Consider the following 23,087-nt stretch of genomic DNA (forward strand, 5'->3'; position numbering starts at 1 on the left):
TGTAGGGGATAGTCCTCTGCATGTAGCCATATTGGCATGTCCTTATCTTGAGGTTGAGAGTTCGAATCCTAAGGCTGGGTCACTCACTTTTTTTGGTTGTTTTAGTTGTTTTTTATTGTTTACCAGCTTTTGTGTAAAGAAGAACCCATCCATGTCAGAACCATAGAAACCCTATTTTATTAAAATGTAACATAAAATACAAATTTCTCTAAAAATGGTGAATCTGTCAATGGGGGATAGATTTACTCAACACCATGTGACCATCAAACCACAACTGACAACTTGGCATGGAAAAATGTGTCTATCAACCTCACTTCAAGGTAAGAAAAGACCCATAAAAGTGTATTGGTGTGTATGTGTAGTAGTTTACTATGTTGCTGTGTGTGACATTAGGTGCTCTTGATGCTACACTGGGTGTATGTTTTGTTAGCAACTTAGCTTAGAATGTTAGCTACTGCTAGTTAGGCTAGCACTGTGTAGGCCTTTCATACAAATCTTTTTCTTGTATCATACATCTGCAGTGTATTTGCAAGTGATGCGTTGCATTTTCATGATGACATATTGCACATTGAACTTCTGTATAAACCAGTGTAGCAATCATGCTGTAGGGGCCTAATCCAACAAGTCCTCATGAAAGCCTTAAACTTATTAGGCCTATTTATGCTCCACAGGCAGCCGATATGGGACCACCAGAACTCTATGATCCATCAGCTCTACTCAACACTCCAAAGGATGAACAACTGACTGTGTTGTGAAGTCTGACACTATTTTGGGAGAAATGTTATTGTAAGTTAGGCTATATGGATCTCCTTCAGCCACCAACTCCTAATAAAAGATTCAGAAATGGACAACAAATAAATTACTAAATTGCCTAATGTGTTGAGGTTGATTCTTTTGTAATATATTGACTGTTGACTGTGTGGTCTAAATTTTAGATTTAGATTTAGATTGTTGTGTATTGTATGATTGTTGTGTTATTGTCTACTGTTTTTGTTTGTCAACCACATGGAACAAAATAATAATTAAAAAAACTTGATATAAAGCATTGTTCATGTTTGTGGAATTAAAGCTCATGTTATATTTGGTTTAAACAGAGGGGTGGTAGCCTAGTGCATTAGTATAAACCAACCAATCAATAAACCAACCAAGATTTTTTTTGGGCTCTAAAATGGGAAAACATAAAACTTTTAATTTTGGAATCAAAAACTTAGAGCCAATATAGCTAAACAATGCTGTGCTTGTTTACTTAAAAATTTTAACTGTCTGCTTAGTACTAATTGCATTGATTTTTGCACCATTCTCGAAATATTTATGTCAATGGAGCATGTTAGATCTTTGAGTAGCAGCTACTAAAACATTCAAGATTTTATTTTTTCTCATAACATTTGTTTTCACATAACATGTCTGATTTTATGTAAGACTTACACAAACGTTTTAGTTTTCAACTCAAATCTTTTGTGTAAACCATTGTTTCTGTGCATTTTAGAGTTTGGAGTACATACTTGACTTGGGCTGCTAAAAACTAAAAATCTAATTATGGAATTAAAGTTTTCAATCTTTTCAGTCATTTCAAAGTTTTTGATCATCTTCTGAAAGATTTTGTGTCCTGCATATGCATGCATGTATGTAGTATTTACATAAAACATTTGGTCACAAAACTAAAACTTTAACGGGAATAAGTTTCCACAAAAGTTTAGAGTTCGTGGAACATGTTGGGGAATACAGTGTACAGTAAATGGCGGAAAGGGACCAGGTGTAAAAACACCCTAAAAGGCCTGAATGCAGTGTAATTCTGCCCATCATGTTCATGTCAGACGTTTCTCTGGGCTTTCTCCAGTCTTAGTATATATTTTTTCTTTTTCTTTTTTTTAAAGACCAAAACCACTTCTAGTAAAAACAGGAAGTTCACTTTACCACAACCTTGAACTGACATCCTGATGAAAAGATTACAAAAAAAAACATTTATCTTTTCAAGATGAAGGGTGATGGGCATCCACAGCCAAATGTTTTGCTGCTAACATTATCAACATTTTCAAATAAGAAATTAAGTAATTAGAAGGAACATGTCATTTTTCTGACACGTGCATTGTGTTAAGATGGTTTTAACATGTAATGTGCGGAATGTGACATAAATGGAGTATTATTCAGTTACAATACCGTATCTGATACATTTTGTGTTAAAGGGGTATGCCACTATTTTGGGGCTGAATATGGTTAAAATCATTGCCCTGGGTTTATAAAGGTGATAAAGTGTCTTATTTTTCATGTTAGCCGTTGTCTTATTTGAAGAAGGGAGTACAAGCTAGTGAGAGTCACTAGCTACATACTCCCTCTTTTAACTTGTCTTACAGCAAGACAACGCTCAACATGGAAAATAAGACACTACCACCTTTATAAACCTCGGCCAACAATTTTAACTGTAGGCCTATTAAGACCCAAAATAGTGGCATACCCCTTTAACTCATTGAGTGCCAGCCATTTTCAAATTCAGACCGGGGGGTTGCCAGGCTTTTTTCAACGTTTGAGTGATTTTTCAAGAGCCATAAAAAATTTAGTTCTTTGTCCATGTGAACAACAAACATAGCCTACCAGATCAACGTGTTGGGCCCCACCCCCCATACAAAAACGCAATTGACTTTATATCAAGTCTTTGGCACTGTGCCATACATTATGAAAAGACTCGTTTTCAAGTCCATGGATACAGGGGCTTCCCATAGAACGTTGTCGCTGGTATCCAAGCTACACGCATTTGCAGAGAATTCTACAACGGCCAAGAATGTTGACTGGGATATTACGTTCTGTGCTCATATAAACACCTTATCCCGAATATGATCATAACCGGGATATGCCTCATATTCGGGATACTGAACTGCATGTATACGCACTCAGTATCCCGGCTTCTTTCGGAATACTCCACCTAGCATATCCGGATTTCTCAGTATCCCGAATAAGGGCTTATTCGGGATACTGATGTTTATATGATCAAGCGCAAATTCGGGATACTTACGTAATATTCCGATCATATTCGGGATACTGAACTGCATGTATACGCACTGACTGATGAAATAGAACACTAATAGGCCTACATACTGTAAGCTTACATAGTTAGGCCTCTACTTATGACGAGGCTATAGTAGATGCACTGTAGGAGTTCGACATTTACTTTTACTTCTCTGCTCAGGGTCAGATTAAGATGGACGGGGGCCCCTACAGGTTATTGAGGGCCTGTGGAAGGCAAATTCCACAACACATGTACTAGACCAGGGGTGGGGAACCTTTTTCATTCGAAGGGCTTCAAATTCCTACAAGGGTCATAAAAGTCCTCAGAGGGTCGTACTATGAACACAAATCAGGATTTCCCCAAGCAGTTTAGGCCTATATTGAATGTAGACACTTTTAAAACAGTCCCCACCTTCTCTAGGTCCCTTGTCTATGTCTATGGATGTTTATATTATGTATAGACTAACACAGACGAATGGTTGAGTTTTCTTATATTTTGGTTCTATACACATGTATGAACATTATGGACATGAATATTTGTTTTGTGTTTTATTTGGTTTTCTCCTCCTGTATTATGAAGAACTTTTTCAGCCATGGTATTAACTTTATTTATTTTTTGGTAAGAGATGGGGTGACTGTGATGGGGAAGAGCTGCAGTGTGCGTGAATAATGAATAATTGTAATGTGTGTGTTATGTATGTTTTAGGAATTAACGATGACATGATATGATTTTTTTGCATCTTGTCACAATCCTGTAATGTTTCACTTTTGGGCAATCAGGGGCCCCTGACAGGTAGGGGCCCTATGCTGCAGCCATATCTAGCCTGTGCGTTAATCCACCCCTGCTTCTGCTGCCGAAATGATCACAATTGCAACATAAGAATATGACACAAGTCTTGCCTTTTTGTGTTATCTCCTCCACTCTGACTTTCCTTCCTGTAAAGATAAGGCAATGATTTGATGTGAAGGAGGGGTCTCCATGCGGCGGGCCTATTCACTATTCTGAAATTACTCAACTACAACATTGCTATGACATTACCGTATCAGATAAATAACAGATTAAGACACATCCATTAGGCCTACAATTTTGGTGACAGTAAGATTATGTAACCTGTAGAATACTGGTTAGATGGGCCTATTCTTCCTGTAGACTAGGAGTAAGTTTACTGTGGCCAGATATGGTGTTTAATTTCGAAGTTTTATTTCATAATGACAGAATGTTATTTACATTGGGTAAAGTTCAGAAGATGTTTTGAACATTTTCTTCAAAGGTAAAATGTCCTGAGAAACGATTATTATTACAAAAAAATATTCGTGTGTTGGCCAATCAGTGAAGAGGGGAGAGGTCATCACGCAAGTGTGAATTGGAAGAAGACCACGGGACTCAACGGAGGAAAGACGTGTGTTTAGGTTAGAACAAAATAATACATGTCTCTCTGGACTTTCTATGTTGTTTTAAGTTGTCAGAACGAACTCTTAAGTGAATAAAGTGTACTACTCACCAGTGAGTTACTGGTGAGGACGTTTGTAAATGCTATAGGTCAGCATAGTCAAGGTGGTTAGCACATCGTTAGCTGGGACTGCTGTGCTGAGTGAACCTGTGGAGACCCAGCGAGAGAAGATTGTGCTTTTGGGGAACTGTCCGAGGTGCTGTAATATAAGGAGTGGAGTGAAGACGCTCACATTAGCCTACATTCATTGAGAGTAAATGACGCTTTATAACCAAAGGGACTTTCAAAAGAGGACATCATCACAGCCAACATCACTAGCAAATACAAACTGCACAGGAAATATACAGAACAACAAGTACAGATGCAAAGAAGGGTTAGTTTGTAGGTTTTTTATTTTTATTTTATGGTTTAAGCAGAGTAGCCTACACACACACGCATAGGCCTACAAACAAACACAGAGTCTGGCCTGGGGCTAGGGCAGCTACGTAGAACAGTCTAGCTACAGGGTTTCCCAAACTGGTGCGCGCTGAGGCCGGCGTTAAACCAGATACCGTGACTGCCACTAGCTAACATTTTCTAGAGTACACAAATGTGTGTTCTACAGCGGCAATGAAATGTGTGACTTTAGGAATGAAAGTTGTCATTAAAGAATGACCCCATTCATCTCAGAGTTTAACAGGGTTATTTTTGTGACTGCCTACACACAACGTTAAATATGACACTATTCGAAAGTCTAGCACTGTAATGCATTACTTTTTGCTGTAATGCCGTAATGTAAGGCAACATGAAATATTTACTTAGTTACAATGCTAAATAACTTAAGTTACAATGCATTACAATAACCTGGATTTCAGTGGTATTCAGTATGGTGGGTCAGAAAGAAGCTATTCCCGAACCTAGTTTTTAGTCTGCATGCTGCCAAAAACACCTCCTGGATGGGAGGAAGGCGAAAAAGTAATAACTAGAGTAAATAGTAGTGTAATGCCTTACATCTTAAATATAGTAATATTGTAGTGTAAGTGATTATTTTGAAAAGACAGTAACATGTAATCAGTAATGCATTACAGTTTTTGAGTAACTTGCCCAACACTGCTACTCAAGGTATCAAAACCTGCAGACACTTGCAAATAAATACACACAATTAGTGCTGTATGCTGCAGTCTATTTTTCCTTCTCTGTGAGTACATTCATGGGTAAATAAGTGTCAGACTTGTAGCCCAAAGGTTGCAAGTTCGACTCCTGACCTGCCATGTAAGGTGGGGATTAATTAACCAGTGCTCTCCCCCATCTTCCTCCATGACTGAGAGGTACCCTGAGCATGGTACCGTCCCACCGCACTGCTCTCTTTCGGGCGCCATTGGGGGCTGCCCCCTTGCACGGGTGAGGCATAAATGCAATTTCGTTGTGTGCAGTCAGTGTGCACTTGTGTGCTGTGGAGTGCTGTGTCACAATGACAATGGGAGTTGGAGTTTCCCAGTTGGGCTTTCTCTTCACTTCACTTCACTGAGTAGTTGTCCAATTCGTGTGCAGTGTAGTACACATAGTAGCCTACCTTAGTAGTCATATTTGTATGAATTTTGGAATAGAAACAAAAGAGTGGGAAAATGTGTGTGAGCAATGGAAAAAAAACTGAATGTAGAATAGATGTTATACTGTTTGTTCGCCTGTAGATGGCAGCACTCACATGGTGCTGTTGTAGCTCCTCATCTCTGCACAGTGCAATAAGCGAAGACAAGGGTTGCCAGATGCGACTGATGATTTCAAATCCAATGAATGCACAAAAATCCCACAATTTGAATGACATTTTATTGATTTCTATGGCCAAAAGCCTAAAGAAACACATGACTTAACATGTTTTTTTAACTGCAGATGGATTGCTTAAACAGCCCAATTAGGCAGGAAACCCCCTAATCTGGCAACCGCGGTGACGATGTCAAAGCGACAATGATGGAAGACTTCAGTTCCCCTCTTCCTACAACAGTGGACTGTTCCATGACCATGAAAGATGAATCAGCCAACAGGTATGACATTCTCTCTCTCTCTCTCTCTCACTCACTCACTCACTCACTCACTCACTCACACACTCACACACTCACACACTCACACACTCACACACACACACACACACACACACACACACACCTTAATATCTTTGTGGGGCCCTCCCATTGACTTCCATTCATATTAACCCTAACGATTGGTAAAGAATGCTAAATTGTGCCCAAATCAAAACCATCCCTAACCTTTATTTAGTGAGGAAATATCTTACTATTACCAGTAACAACAAAACTACCCCAGCAAAAGGGGTCAAAACGTGTGGGGTCCACGATGGAGCGAAGACTCCACCTTGTGGGTGTCCTCCAATAGCAGTGGCCTCACAAAGGTAGGTTGTTGCACGCACGCACGCACACACATACGCACACACACACACTCGCACACACACACACACACACACACACACACACACACACACACACACACACACACACACACACACACACACACACACACACACATTTATCTGCTCCTAAGTGTACCCTCATTTACATCAAAACCCTGATGCACTGAACTTCCTCCTTGTATACAGAGCAATCAGAGCACTACGCATCTCTGTTATTCTCCACAAAGTTTGCTCTTCTGAACGAATAAAAGAAGAGGATGTGTACAAAAATATAGCACTATTTACCAGTCACCAGTTATTTACCAGTTTACTTTGTCAATAATTGTTGCCACGTTACAAAAGCTGCCCCTTGGTATTGCACTTCTGGACACACCGGCCACTTGCCACTTTATTGTTTTCAACATGAGGAAATAGTATGGTGACAAGTGGACGGACAAGGTAGCCCAACAAGTTCAGTTGGAAACTGGACACTGTCCTTTGGATATTTCCTTGTTTGACTTTAACAAAGAAGAACATAGACGTAGGGGTGAAATGTCTTAACCTGGCTCTCACAATGGTTGTCACCACGAAGTTTAACGAAGATACACGAAGCACGAAGGGTCTGCGTGAGAGCCAGGCTAGAAATGTCTGCCAGATCCTGAAGAAGGTTAAAGTGATACTGTCCCATTTTTGGAAATAAGCTTATTTTACACCTTACCTTGAGTTAAATGACTGAGTATTACCTTTCTCCTGTAGGCCTACTTTCAACCGTTCTCCGAGTATGGCAGTGCAAATTTTACCTCCATGCTAGCAATTAACATTGTGTTGAAAGTACAGGAGAAAGGTAAAACTCAATCATTTAAGTCAAGGAGAGGTGTAAAATAAGCATATTTCCAAAAATGGGACAGTATCAAATGAAACGGGCGATAAAACTACACAACTTGGAGTGCTCTTTATAGGGGTCAAAACCACACCACACGTGAACACTGCAAAAAAATAACCACAGCGAACAAAGTCAGAGGAAAAGCAAATCATCAAACTTGCACAAAGGAATGGAAGCGGTTCCAGCACCAAACTGCCTGGGTCTGTTAACACCTGTCTACCACCCACACACGTGCACTCACGCAGACACAACTGCGACAGATAATCAGTTTTAGAATAAGCGGTGACAAAAATTAAAGTGATGTCTCTAAATTCTGTTCTGTTTCTGTCTGTGACACACAGGCTGTGTCTCAAATGACGCACTTTTGTCAGTGCACTGACAGTCAGTGCACAGTGCACACAGTGCACTGAGGTCTTTAGTGCATAGTGTCGTGGATAATTTTGAGCACTATGCACTGTGCCCTCGCTGGAAGTGACGGCTGAGCATGGCATTAGCTCGCCAAAATACGAGTTGGCTACTGTTTACAATGCACAGCGTCTGGTGCTTGTATTTACATGTCCTTCACCCCAAAGGACAACAATCACACATACAATACTTTGGTTGGCATGAAAAGGTTGGTGTCCCATCAACATTACTTACAGAATTAGGAGACTGTTGACCAAACTCTTCTACTGAACTGAATGCCACATTTCCTCCGTGTCATTGTCAACATGGCCGCCGTTTAGTGCGTGCAGTGTCCATCATTCAAGCACTGCATTTTCCGCCATTGTTAGGGGATCATCCTGGCACTTTCAGTGCACTGGCTCAACTGAAATTTTCAGCGTGAGTGCCCTAGGCACTGAAAAACAGTGCCCGAAGTGCACAAGTGCGGCATTTGAGACACGGCCATAGTTTCATCTGCCTACGCAACGGAATTCTCTTTTCTGATTGGCTGATGGGGTGGCCATTAATTCTTGAGAACTGGTCAGGCATCAAGCGTCTGTCAAGCATTACCGGACGTGTACACCGGCCATGACTAGATTCAATTGACAGAGAGTTGCTTCTGTGCAGCAAGAGCGATACGAGCGATTGAAGCGACTAAAGAAAGCGGAATGCAAGCATTTTCAACATTGTGGCATTGACCTCTATACAGTCATTGGCATGTGACGGCTGTCGCCGAACCGCGTCATAGTTAATTTGCATAATATTCCCAGGAGTTCAACTACAAACTGTCGCTCTCGTCGCGCGAATTGCCTCTAGTCGTGCGAATTGCGTCTAGTCACGCGAATCGCTTTTGTCGAGCGACTCAATACAAAGTGAATTACTTCCGTCGCTCGCCTCGCTCATGTCGCGGCCGGTGAATTTGTGCGGTTAGATGCGCATAGAACCTTCGAATGTAATGCCGACGGTATCTAAAGAAAGTAATTTTTACATTGCCTGGCATGTTTCATCATAGTCATAAATAAAAAATACGGACAAATGGCACTAATAAGCATTGATTATTAGCATATATAGTTAGCATTACAGTATTATTACAACAGGATTATATGTTGTGCAAGTAGGGGTGACTGATGTGCTCCCATTCCATGTGCATACCATGTGTCTCTCATGAGATATATAAGATGTTTGGAGTTGGACCTTGCAAGAAGCAATTATGGTCAAGTCAAGAAAAAAAGTGGTAATCAGTGGCTCCTACTGAAAAATAATTACATTCAAATTTTGGAATTTCAATAGAACAAAAACAGTGTAATAGCAAAAGTTAATGATTTGTACTTGTTCTGACCTTCTCATTTCATTTGTATTCCCAAGACTGTAAATCCGTGTAAACTTTGGGTCTTTGTAAAGTGTTGATTTTTGTGCAGATTCTGCACTGAGGTTCCACCAGCCAGTTGCTTGTGTGTGCCACTGTGTAGTTCAGTTTACATTTGAAATACGAGGCATAGCGCTGCCTGTCCCCGGCAACCTGCTTCAAGAATTGTCCAAGCTCCTCTACAGACCTGAAGTCGTCCACATGAATGAAGGAATCTTTTGGTATCATGGCCTCGTAGTTCCGCCTAGATGGGCCTAAAACTACGGGCACAGCGCCTCCTTGGAGGGCATTGCTCCATAACTTCTCCGTGATGTAGTCTTGGAATTCAGAGTTCTCAAAGGCCAGGTAGAAGTAGCAGTGAGATATGGTGGGCAGCTTGTCTTTACCATCCAAGCGTCTGTGTACTGCCCCTCCATACACTTCCACTTTAATGACTTGTTTTAGTCGATTGTATACCCGTGTTCGCCTATGATGGGCTGCATAATTGCTCACAATCCAGCAAGCCAAATGAGACTTGTCTTTTGGTATAAAATCATGAACTGTCATTCCAGGTCCAACATTGTGTGGTGCCAACCAGCCATATGGCATAAAGAAGTCTGCATCACGTCTATAAGACATGGTGTAGTTAAACTTGCCAGCAAAAGGCCTCAAATTGCCATTGTGGGCTGGGCTTTCTATGGAGAACCACACCCACCCCTGATTTTGTGGGCGGGGCAAATGTAAGGGCAGCCTCTGTTGTCCATTGATCAGCTCACGGTTGTGAAAGACAATAAAATCTGCCTTAGAGAACAACGACCGATCAGCTGACAAAATACAGTTAGGTATGCCAAACCTGTCTTTGCACACAGTTCCCCCTATGCCCTGATTAAATCCAAACGCCCAGTACCAAATCAGGACAGTGGTTTTGGTGACATTAACAGGGCTACTGGATTGGGTCTGCTTTGGTTTGTGAAATGTGTTCAAAAGCGAAGGCCAATAGACGAGCAGGCTTCCAACAAGCGTGAGGCAGACAAGGAAGACACCTAGTATTGTCCACCGGTAAGAGGAAACGTCTGCCATATCAGATTTCTCGCCGTACCAGCTCTGAAACAAACAACAAGTTTTAAATATTACAATAGCATCTTGTTAACTCAAGACACTATGATGAATTAAAAAAGTAGGTGTAAAGGGCACATACTGTATATATATATATATATATATATATATATATATATGGGTAGATGACGGATAGGCAGCAAAAAACATTTTTTTCACAAAACATTGTTTATGAGGGAAAAAAGTATATGTCTACGTAGTGCAGCAATTAATCTTTCAAAAAATCCAAGTGGTCACAATGTTGGTCTATTCATTGATTATTTATTTACGTTTTAGTTTTATGAACATTGTTACACTCTTCATATTCATTGCATTTTTGCAAGTTTTAATTTAATGAGAAATTACCATTTAAGTATTTTTTTCCCCATTAGATGTGAGATTATTAGAAACCTTCGAGGAAAAACAGGGATATCTTTCTTTTAAATGTTCAAAATTGTTCGAATTTATACTAACTTTTCAGGGACGATAATTTGTTCTTCCCTAATGCAATATTCAGTGTTTATCAAACATATTGTTTAGCTCAAACAAATATTTGAGCGTTTAAAACATGTCACAACGTAGGACATTCATGTCACGCTAAAGGACAGAAATGCAAAACTGAGCCAGAAACAAATATATCAACATGATTATTTTGTCTTTTGATCATAATATAATGTTGTAGTCAATATGGACCTACACTTTACACTTATAAGTCTTTGAATCGTCGATTATCAGCCTATCGTAACTGTAGCATGCTACACGGATACATTGACTTTCACTAGCTTAGCGACATATTGCCTCTTTTAACTTGTCTTAAAGCAAGACAACGCCTAACATGAAAAATAAGACACTTTACCACCTTTATAAACCCTGGCCAACGATTTTAACTGTATTAAGCCCCAAAATAGTGGCATACCCCTTTAATGACAGCCATGCGGTCATTGAATGTAACCTGCAGAGCTCATAAGACTCATACTGAAGTGTGACCTTGGCATGACCATCACACTTTTGTAGGTATGCTATGACTGTCACACCATTGAACCTGTAGTGTGCAGTGGCCAGTGCCTGTTTGGTATCTCAAGCTGGACAGCACATTTATGCTGTATATTGACCTCTCCACAGCATACTTTATTCATCTATACTCCTCTATATACTCTCTCACTGATCTTTCCTTCACTGTTACCGTTATATTTTATGGTTTCAAAGCACCATTAATGACATTTTATATCATTTGACAGTATCTGAAATCAACAGCAAATATTCATCAACAATGCATCAAAGTATATATTCCAAAGGCCAATAAAAGAATAAGTAATTTGAATACACAATATTTATCTAGTCAAACAACAAAATAAAAAAAAATTGTACTACCAGTTGTTTTAAAAGCTATTTCTCAAATATCTAGTCCATTGGTGTGACCTGTTTGTCCTTTGGTGTGATACTCCAAAGTGTCACACCATAGGACTTTTACCATCACACCATAGGACTTTTACCATCACACCATAGGACTTTTGAGCTTTTGAGTTAATTTAAAGCCATGTCGTTGCCAGCTGAAATACAATTTCACCTTTAGTAAGATGCATTTTCATACATCTACATAAGAAAAAAATATGAAAAATATACACTATTGTCAAAATGTATTTTATGGCTGTCACACCAAAGGACTACAAAACTAATACATCTTGTGGTAGCAAAACATAATTGATTGACTGAAGAACTCTGAGAGAAAAATCTAAAATCCACCCTTGCCATTGGCTTCTTAAGGGTCTAAAGTCACAATTTATGTACCGCTGGAGCTTCAACAATAGATAATTATCCACAGAATTAACCAAAAATATGATGTCACACCACAGGACATTGTTTTCTGCGACAAAGTTTCATAAGTCCATACGGTCTCAGAAAAACAGGAAAAAAATTAAGCATTGACACTTGCTAAAATAGACACCTTGAAAAACATGCCAGGGTTGTTTAGACAAATGACTGAGCTTTGATTATTTATTTAAAAATGTTTTAATATGGAGAACCAGGCTTGCCTCAGTCACACCATAGGACAAATGTGACATTTGACTCAAAATTAAGTATACTTATTTAAGCTCTGGATTTATTACACATTACTTTTTCACAACAACGACATTAGTTTAATCATTTAAAGCATTGACAATTTTGAAAGCATGAATTTACTTAATTTTAAGAGCCTGCGACAGCAAAATTTACACGTCACGTCATCTACCCATATATATATATATATAAACATACAAGTTTGGGCACACCTTCTCATTGTGTGCATTCTCTATCATGGCTATTTACAATACATTGTAGATTCTCGCAGAGGGCGTCAAAACTGTGCATGAAAACACTGAAAGCAATTTTACACGCTATTAAAGGGCATTAATATTTGTTACATTAATTGATTAATTAATTATTAAGTATTACTAAAGGCAGAAATAGGCCTATATCAATGCAGCACACTAAATCTAGGCAAGTAACACATTCCAATCATATACACTTATATTATCAAATACATATGTGCTAGTATGTGCGGTTAGACTGGTCTGGATCCAATCATAATTCTTGTTATGCACAAACATTTGCCTTCAAGTCATATTTTCTATATTAAATGGTGTGTGTGGGCCAACTGTAATACACAAGCCGAATTTGGCTCCAGGGCCTGATTAACATTCCTGAATTGTAATTTGACACCATGAGTCGGCTCAAACACTACCCTGGGGCATTTGGTCTCTTCCGCTATGGTGTTTAATTAAGGCTGTTTGCGTAGTTGTGTCTTTTTGGTTTATTTGCAGCACGTATGAAAAACATCTATAAAACTTCAGAAATGGACTATTCTTAAAGGGACACTGTGCAGGAAATGGTCCAAAAAGGTACTGCAACTATGCTGCTCATTGAAACTGGGCTGCCTATTGCCAAATTTGATCTTTTCATGAAAGTTTACTAAGTAATAAACAAATATTTTCTAGTATGGTCCAAGTAGAGTCATTTTTGCAGCTAAAAATGACTATTTTTGGAAATTCAAAATGGCGGACCATGGAGAAGATCCCCCTTTTCATGTATGAAAAGTGCCATTTTTCCAGTCATAATGAATACTTAGAATTTGATGGTGGTGGTAAGTATTCATGAAAAAGGTAACATTAGTGAATGGGTAGCATGAATTCTGGAAATAAACAACTAAAAATCTCACACAGTGTCCTTTTAATGGCATGCTATAAAAGTTGCCCAGTCCTCATTTTTGTCATTGTATCACATAAGTACGCCACATATTCACATTCCATTTATGGGTGCTGACTCGTGTATCACATACTGTACAGTAAAAGCTGTCCATACATGCCTGTTACACTGAGTATTAATAATAATTATTAATAATTGACATAATTATGAACGCAAAATATCATAAGCTTTTCTTGGGAAAACAAAATTCTGACGAGTTTACAAAAAAGTATTTCTACTGTAATTTTATGTCTTACCTTATAATAGAAAGATACGTGGAGCCTTGAGTAGCAATGAAAGTGATTATCAATTCAAAATAAATTCCAGAAAATTGCATTACAACGTCCAACTAATAACTACCACATTACTGCCCTTTTCTCTGTTGTAAATATGCTGTATCCAGAGTGCGGTAGTGAGGTATGTATCACAAGTGTTAACTGTGATCCGGAGAGAGGGTGGTGGGGGCACAGGGAAGTCAAAACCTGTCACCGAAGCCATCGGACCTGTTTATCAATAGTAGACTATGTAGTGGTGCCATGCCATTGCTTGCAGATAGAGGGAAGGGACGAGTGGGATTTGACACACACAGATGTACCAACCCTAACCCTAACCCTAACCTTAGATGTAAGTACAAAATCAGTACCGTACATGGTATTACATTGGTATTACATGTTATATTACACTGTACCTAATGTGGTACATCCACTGTAATAGTGACCACACACAAAGATCCACACACAAAGTTAAAGCTAGTTTATCTAACACATCACATCTTGTATTCCAAGCTGATTGTGGAATATGTAGAGCCAGAAAAGAGCTGTCAAACAACACCACAGGCATCTTTTTGTGACTCACTGACTGATATATTCAAGGCTGAATGTATAGTGTCCTACCCTCACATGTGAACCTTTCCTAGTCTGTTTCTCCCTTAATATTAGTGTCAGATTCAAACCAATGCAGTTCTGGGGTGCTACCTTGCTACTAAAAAGGCACACCAAGTATGATTGAAATCCGGGTCGGTCGGGTCCCAAAGTGTCTGATTTCATGTGAAATGACCCAGTAGTCCTACTTAGATTTATTGGATCAGAATTATTAGCATAGCTTAAGTAACTGGTAACTTTAGCATCAAGCCACAAGTGATCACTGGACAGAATTCAATTCCTGTTGTACACTCTGGTGAATTTTACATTTATTTTAAAGTGGTTCATAAGTACATTTGATAATGTTTTATTTTGTACCATAGACTTGCATTACTATGCCAAATTTGGCTATAACTGCTAATATGCACATCATTCATGAATAATGCTTGGAAATACTGCAAATATGTGAAAATCAAAAAAGGTGGTCTGTTCCTTTAAGAGAACACTTACGTAGGCCTACATGTTAAGTTCTTGATTAAAGGCAATATGTTACCACTGTAACATTGTCAAGAAATACCAAATACTGGAAATACCAAATAGGCTACTGGAATTTCACCTTCAGTGAAATGAATGCTCACATATTTAATTCAAAATCATGTGTGATTGCAGAGTTGGTTGGTAACATTGTGGAGAGGAATGTGGTAGGGGCCAGACATCTTTAACTGGAGTGGGGTGGGCGAGGTCTAGCCAGGCTGCGCCCTCCTAGTGACGCGACACCTTCGGCGGTTGGTTTAAACTCCTGCACATCCCGCACAGCCTCGACCAATAGCAAATGGAGGGAGGCGGGACAACCTGCTGCTTGGGAACGTTTATTGTTATGCTCGGGGTCAGACTCAGATCGAATCTCGATTGCAAGTCTATGATAATCAGGCAAGGCGAGGTCCGCTGGTCAGGTTGCCACCGGAAACCAAACAAGGAAATATCCAAGCACAAACTAGGACCATGTATAATCTCTAAATCAACTTGTTGGGCTACCTTCTCCAGCAACTTGTCACCATACTATATGCCCTTGTGTTGAAAAGCAATTAAATGGGGAAAAGTGTGTAATCCTTCTCAGAAATACAACTGTGGTAGACAAACAACACAGAGCTTCGAATGTCAGACAATGAGCTGCCACACCCTGCTGTAGGCCTGCTGTACCTATTTGCACTATAAAAAAACAAACAAACCAAAAACAAACCCCACCAGCTGCCTCAGAGTTGCCCCCAGGGCTGTCAGCTGACCTAATGTCATACAGGGGCACAATAGGCAGGCAGTGTTGCCAGATTGGGCGGGTGCCCGCCCAATTGGGCTACTTGGGATGAGCGTCGGCGGGCAAAAACGGGAAAAAATGGCCATTTGGCGTTTTTTAAGCCATTTTGGGCCCATAGAAGTCAATGTAATTTGTTGAATTTGGGCGGAATTTAGCGCATTTTGGCGGTTTTTGAGAACCTTTTGGGCGGGATTTGGTTAGACACATATGAAAAATGAAATGCAGTTATTTATTTTAAAAAGCTTTTAAATTAATGATACTATTATTGCAAGTAGTGCATGTGTGCTATTTTGTGCGCATTCTGGAGATTACTCTGTATGCTAAACTTGAGCTAAATTCCAAGGTAGCATGTTATTGTTTTATTTTATTTTATTTGGTGAAGCTCATACCAGGGCACAGCAAATCTACACCCAGACAGTTGCCTCTGTAAAATAGGTCTAGCAACACCCCTGGTTGCCTCAGAATTCAGAGTTAATTGAAAGTGAAGGTTTTCATTTAAGTTCTGTCTTCAAAGCTCCACACAACTTTCAATAAGGATTTAAATTAACTTGATATATTTGAGGCAACTGGTAAACTTGTGCTTTCAAGTTAAACCATGCTGACATTTGTTTATAAATACGATAAGTGTATATCTTTGTATCAGATTCAAGATTCAAGATTTTTATTTGTCAAGTGCTTCCTTGTGCAAGCCAAATTGGCAGTGGAAAGGGGATTGCAACTGCTCTGTGCTGTTAAGGAAGCACGTGACAAATAAAAATCTTGAATCTTGAATCTATAACCTAATAATACAAAGATATACACTTATCATATAACAAATGTCAGCATGGTTTAACTTGAAAGCACAAGTTTACCAGGTGCCTCAAATATATCAAGTTAATTTAAATCCTTATTGAATTCTGCATAATGGGTTTGATGTAAATGAGGGAGAGTACACTGGAGCAACAGGAAATGTATAAACAGGTTTTTATGGTGGAGGAGGGGGAAATAATGATGTTCAACAGGCAGACATTATCTGGTTAGCTGTTGAAAAGCCACTCCCAAATGCGGTCCTAAAATGTCAAAATGGTATTTTTATCCCTAGTATTTTTATCCCTTCTCCCTCTCATCTGAGAGGAGAAATGTGGATATTAGAAGGTCCACGTATTGAGTAGGGATGGCGAAAATGTAAATAAAAAATAAATAATTAAAAAAAAAAAAAAAACGGCTACTGAGCCTCATTACCTGGTGGTTAACCGGTTAGCCAGTAATCTTAGACTCTTTTTTTAGCTGCGCAGAGAGGACCTGTCATGTCCAGTGGCGTACAAATAGTCACTATAGCAGCCGGTAAACTGTTGGCTCTGTGCTGTGGATGCGCTGAATAAATTCCGCCATGGGACGGCTCATGCTCACATTTATCATTTTTAGATATTGAGTGATCATATTGCCCCATACAATACAACACCAATAACACGTGTGTGCGTAGTGTGTGGGGGGGATGGGGTGCGGTTCACCGGTGGCAGAACATTTTAACCAGTTAACATTGATCCGGTTGACTAGGCCTACCGGTTACACGGCTACCGGTTAACATCCCTAGTATGGAAGAAGAAAATATCGACTATCAACTCAGCCAAGTCAAACACATAGATGAGGATATATCATAAGGGATCATATAAGGGATATATCATAAGGGATAAGGGAGCACAAGTTCAACACAGTTTTGCCATTTGTTTATTACAGCGTGTGAAAGCTCATCAATCATGCTATGTACCAGAATGTAGGCCTACCAGAGGTGTCAAAAGTGAAATGACACCATAGACCTTACACAGGACAGTTTGCAGTGGTGATTCAACACTTCATCCATTTATAGGTGCGCTGTGTAATATTTTTAGTAGTTCATTTCCAGAATTCATGCTGCCCATTCACAAATGTTACCTTTCTAACAAACACTTACCACCACCGTTCCACAAAACCATTTGGCTGAATTTAGTTCTGCGCCATTTCACTTTGTAGTCCCCTTTTGCCTGGGCTCTTGTGTTAACTGGTGAAGATGTTTCTTTATGAAGTCTAGTAATGGTGGAGGAGCTGGTCAATTGAAAAGCTGAGACAGACATCTAGAGAAAAAACTTGGGCCTCTACTACGAACACAGTTCAACCTACTTATAACTAATGAAAAAATATATCCAAGGCACTCTTCTTCTGGGTTAAAAAGCTTTTAATAAACAGCTAGTTCATAGTAGAACGGTTAAAAAAATTTTCATTGACTTGGATGGATCCTTCGTAAAGGATAACCAAAGAGCACCTTCGCCAAAACTTCAGTGAACGCCGAAGCCCTCTGACCCCTTTTCTTCGTTCTGAATCTACTTATAACTAACCCAGGGTTAACTTGGTAAACCAGGGTTGACAAAATCTGTCGACCTTGACTTGGGTTACTACGACGCTGATTAAGATGTTGGTTTATCTACCCTGAGTTGCCTAATCCCAACATGATCTTTCAGAATTCTGTGGAATTGACACGGATCTTTGGGACACAAAATCCTTGTCAGTTTCACAAATTTTGCCAAAATACCGTGCCCCTGGACATTGACTTGTTTTCCGGAAGTGCTTTCTCTATATTCCTATAGCTCTATGTTTCAGAAGTCTTGTGTTTTCTCAAAAACATTTCTTACTGATAGGTTTGGATTAGGGATTGTTTTGGTCTGGGCACAGCTAGTATTCTTTGGTTTATTACATGAATTTGATAGCCTCAAACAACTGGAAAAGGTATTTCTCAAAAACATGTCTTTACTGACAGGTTAAGGTTAGGGACTGGTTTGGTCAGGACACAACCCAAATTGCTCTAGCATTCTTTTTATTTAGTATCAGAATTTGGTATCTATTTTCTAATGACAAACTTAACACAGTGCTGTGAGAATTTAAAAAGCACTTCCGTGAATCAAAATTAATTTAGCAAAATCTGTGAAACAGACACGGATTTCGTGTCCATTTCATGCATTCCATGGAATTCTGAGAGATCAGGCTGCTAAACCGGTGTATCTGCACATTCTCGTAGCAGGGCAACCGTAGCCAATCAGGGAGCGGTTATGATCAATCATTTCAGCACCACATTACCGGAATGCTGAGAAATGAAAAGAGGCGTGTGATGATAACTCGGCTTATTTATTATTATCAACACAAGCCGAATAGCTTTTCTGCTGCTAAAGCTCTGCCGACGTTACTTCTTCCATCTGAGACTAGCCCGTAAAAGTCCTCAACGAAGCTCATAATATGTACAGTGAAAAGTGAAATCAACATCAGTATTGATGATGACTTCCAAATGCTTTGTTTTGTGTCGTGACGTGTGATTTTTGTGGGGTAAGTTTGGAGATAGTGTCCGGGATACATATGCTCTTGTGGCAAGCTAACCAGAATAAACATTGAATAACTCGGTAACTCAGCTGATGTAAGCCCAAGCCTGAAAACACTTCGGGTGTACTACTGGATGGATGTCACAGTTCAAATGACATTAGGGTGAATCTACTCCGAACCATTGCTTTAATTCATCGAAATGGATCACATTTTAATCACATTTAAATATCTGACTTGAGAACAGTGAAAGAAAATGCCATGGATTTTGAATAATGACAATAAATGAGCTTAGTCAACAAAATATTTTTAATTTTTAAAAGAAGAGTGAAATCTTCTCTATTTCAGCTGGCTGTACACCATCAGGCGTAGTGCTGCCCTCCACTGGTCTAATCCAGAGCAATGTAACCACATTATAGTGTGGTTAAAAGTAATTTTTTTAAATCTCGGTAATGTTTGTGCAATTAATTAGTCGAAATTTATCACGTCAAGTCCCAGCCCTAAAAACAGTAATAGACAAGGTAAACAGTGTTGGGAGTAACGAGTTACAAAAGTAACTAATTACTGTAATGCATTACATTTTTGAGTAACTCAGTAATGTAACTGATTACAGGGGAAAAAATCGGTAATATGTCCTCGTTACAATGCAAGTAACTTGCACATTACAACACATTTTTTTCACCTACATTTTGTGTGGGTATTTTGTTTTCTTTACAATGTTCGCGGATCACCGCGAGATCAGCTATTGCATCTGATAGTAGGCCTACGTCCGCGCAGAGATTTTAAAGTTCCATGCAGAACATTGCTTCCTCTTTCACGCTTCGTCTCTCGAAATGGCAGGCTGACAAAGGATAACCGATCCAGAAGATCCAGCTTGCTCGTTTTCAAGTTGGGTGTATGCCCACTACTTTGACTTCATTGAAAATAAGGACGCCAAGAACATTTCAGTTAAATGCACACTGTACTTGAAACCCAAACCGCGTTCCACGTCGAAAAACAGTAGCCTACATTTTGGCTAAAGTAACTAAAAGTAATGCAAAAGTAGTGTAATGCCTTACTTTTCAAAAAAAGTAATGTTGTAATGTAAGGCATTACTTTTAAATGACAGTAACATGTAATAAGTAGTGCATTACAGTTTTTGAGTAACTTTCCCAACAGTGAAGGTAAATGACTTACACTTTTTCTGTCTCATTTCATTTGTATTCCCAAGACTGTAAATCCCTATAAACTTTGGGTCTTTGTAAAGTGTTGATTTTTGTGCAAATTCTGCACTGAGGCTCCACCAGCCAGTTGCTTGTGTGTGCCACTGTGTAGTTCAGTTTCCATTTGAAATACGACGCATAGCGTTCCCTGTCCTCTGCAACCTGCTTCAAGAATTGTCCAAGCTCCTCTACAGACCTGAAGTCGTCCACATGAATGAAGGAATCTTTTGGAATCATGGCCTCATAGTTCCGCCTAGATGGGCCTAAAACTACAGGCACAGCGCCTCCTTCGAGGGCATTGCTCCATAACTTCTCTGTGATGTAGTCTTGGAATTCAGAGTTCTCAAAGGCCAGGTAGAAGTAGCAGTGAGATATGGTGGGTAGCTTGTCTTTACCATCCAAGCGTCTGTGTACTGCCCCTCCATACACTTCCACTTTAATGACTTGTTTTAGTCGATTGTATACCCGTGTTCGCCTATGATGGGCTGCATAATTGCTCACAATCCAGCAAGCCAAATGAGATTTCTTTTTTGGAATTAAATCTTCAACTGTCATACCAGGTGCAACGTGGCGTGGTGCCAACCAGCCATATGGCATAAAGAAGTCTGCATCACGTCTATATGACATGGTGTAGTTAAACTTGCCAGCAAAAGGCCTCAAATTGCCATTGTGGGCTGGGCTTTCTATGGAGAACCACACCCACCCCTGATTTTGTGGGCGGGATAAATGTAATGGCAGCCTCTGTTGTCCAGTGATCAGCTCACGGTTGTGGAAGACAATAAAATCTGCCTTAGAGAACAATGACTGATCATCTGACAAAATGCAGTTGGTTATGCCAAACCTGTCTTTGCACACAGTTCCCCTTATGCCCTGATTAGATCCAAACGCCCAGTACCAAATCAGGACAGTGGTTTTGGTGACATTAACAGGGCTACTGGATTGGGTCTGCTTTGGTCCGTGAAATGTGTTCAAATGCGAAGGCCAATAGACGAGCAGGCTTCCAACAAGCGTGAGGCAGACAAGGAAGACACCCAGTATTGTCCACCGGTAAGAGGAAAGCTCTGCCATATCAGATTTCTTGCCGTACCAGCTCTGAAACAAACAACAAGTTTTAAATATTACAATAGCATCTTGTTAACTCAAGCCACTATGATACATTTAAAAAGTAGGTGTAAAAGGAACATTCAGCAAGGTATATACCTGCCTGTAATAATAATTAGTAATTAATTGATCAATTCATGTAACAACCATTAATGACCTTTAATAGCATGTAAAATTGCATTCAGCGATTTCATGCCGTTTTGACTCCCTCTGCAAGAATCTACAGTGGACTGTAAATAGCCATGAATATATGAAGGGTCTATTTGCAAAACGGTGTAAACGACAATTTTTGACTTTTGCATTTTATTATTGGAAACGACTGTTCAGACGTCATTTCATCTATGTGCAAATTATTGGCATTCAAATATTTTGAGAACATACTTTTTAAACCTATCTAAAATGACTTTAGTTGCAAAACGGTGTATCTTTCAGAACACTTTATTTGCAAAACGGTGTATTCGCCATAACACTTTATTTGCAAAACGACGTTGCATTCTATTTGAATCTCGGATGACATGAGAAGCGTGGGGAAGCTGCGCTATAGTGTCCTAACCAACCATCAGTCAGCTGACAGCAATAAACAAAGAGGGTCTGACCGGACCTGAAATTGTGCTCACAACAACACACGACGACAAAGTATTCAAATTCAACGGCAAACTTCGTCTTTTATGAGCTCCATAAGCAAGCACCATTACGCACGAGGCAGCGGAGTTCAACAGCTGTAGACCTGCAAACGTGAGTACCAACATCGGAGGCGTTTGGGGTGGAGCCGCGGTGAAACCTGTTGTTAAACGGAGAGAGAGAGAGAGGGAGAGGGAGAGAGCGCACCACAGACTGTATTGAGAATAGCCTACCACGATTGGTCCAAGAGATGGGTTTAAACAGGCGAGAAACCCGCGAAAACGGCGAGTGTTGAAGTTGTGTCCTCGACTCCGATGATGGGTTTACTACCATGCCGAAATATCGGACTGACAGCTGGGGACACGCGGCCAAAACTGCCGTGGTGCGTCGCTTATATCGCTTTGCAAAGAAAATAAGTATGTTCGGTAATTGTGTACAAAACTACCTCATAATTTTACTATTTCATCTATCTGATTGATTATTATTAATCAGGTAGGCCTATTGTACCTAGGGTTCCACTCGTTCATGAAAAATGATTTTGCTAACTGGTTGAAGCTGTTTGGCAGGATGACGGCAGATATGCTGCATGTGGGTATCAGTTTCCACTCATTTTTTACCACTTTTTTGACCCTAAGTTGATAATAATACGTAATAAATTTTCAAAACATGTGTGATTTGCCTTCAATTAGCTCAAGAAATACTCTGATGAAAAAAAAATGTGAATGAACATGATAGTTAATGCCCAGTACAAAAATGTCAATTTCCCAAAATTTTCCAAAATGGAGATACACCGTTTTGCAAATAAACCCTTCATATACTAAAATGTCAGGCATTTTTGACAAAAATAATCATTAAATCTTCATGGCTCATG

At 39.6% G+C, this 23,087-nt stretch overlaps 2 protein-coding genes across 2 annotated transcripts; both read right to left on the reverse strand.

Moving 5' to 3' along the window:
• Nucleotides 1-9,485: 9,485 nt before the first annotated feature.
• On the reverse strand, nucleotides 9,486-10,562 carry LOC134457113 (alpha-(1,3)-fucosyltransferase 7-like). Its single transcript, XM_063208923.1, has one exon. It carries the CDS (start codon nucleotides 10,560-10,562, stop codon nucleotides 9,486-9,488), a length of 1,077 nt encoding a protein of 358 aa, XP_063064993.1.
• Nucleotides 10,563-20,474: 9,912 nt separating this feature from the next.
• On the reverse strand, nucleotides 20,475-21,562 carry LOC134457121 (alpha-(1,3)-fucosyltransferase 7-like). Its single transcript, XM_063208935.1, has one exon. The coding sequence runs from the start codon at nucleotides 21,560-21,562 to the stop codon at nucleotides 20,486-20,488; it is 1,077 nt and encodes a 358-aa protein (XP_063065005.1). The 3' UTR covers nucleotides 20,475-20,485.
• Between the last annotated feature and the right edge of the window lie 1,525 nt (nucleotides 21,563-23,087).

Source organism: Engraulis encrasicolus, chromosome 1 (assembly GCF_034702125.1).
Source record: "Engraulis encrasicolus isolate BLACKSEA-1 chromosome 1, IST_EnEncr_1.0, whole genome shotgun sequence".
In the NCBI taxonomy this organism is placed as follows: domain Eukaryota; kingdom Metazoa; phylum Chordata; class Actinopteri; order Clupeiformes; family Engraulidae; genus Engraulis; species Engraulis encrasicolus.

Coding starts and splice junctions, on each gene's coding strand:
- LOC134457113 (XM_063208923.1), bottom strand. CDS start 10,562: ATGGCAGACGTTTCCTCTTACCGGTGGACAATACTAGGTGTCTTCCTT.
- LOC134457121 (XM_063208935.1), bottom strand. CDS start 21,562: ATGGCAGAGCTTTCCTCTTACCGGTGGACAATACTGGGTGTCTTCCTT.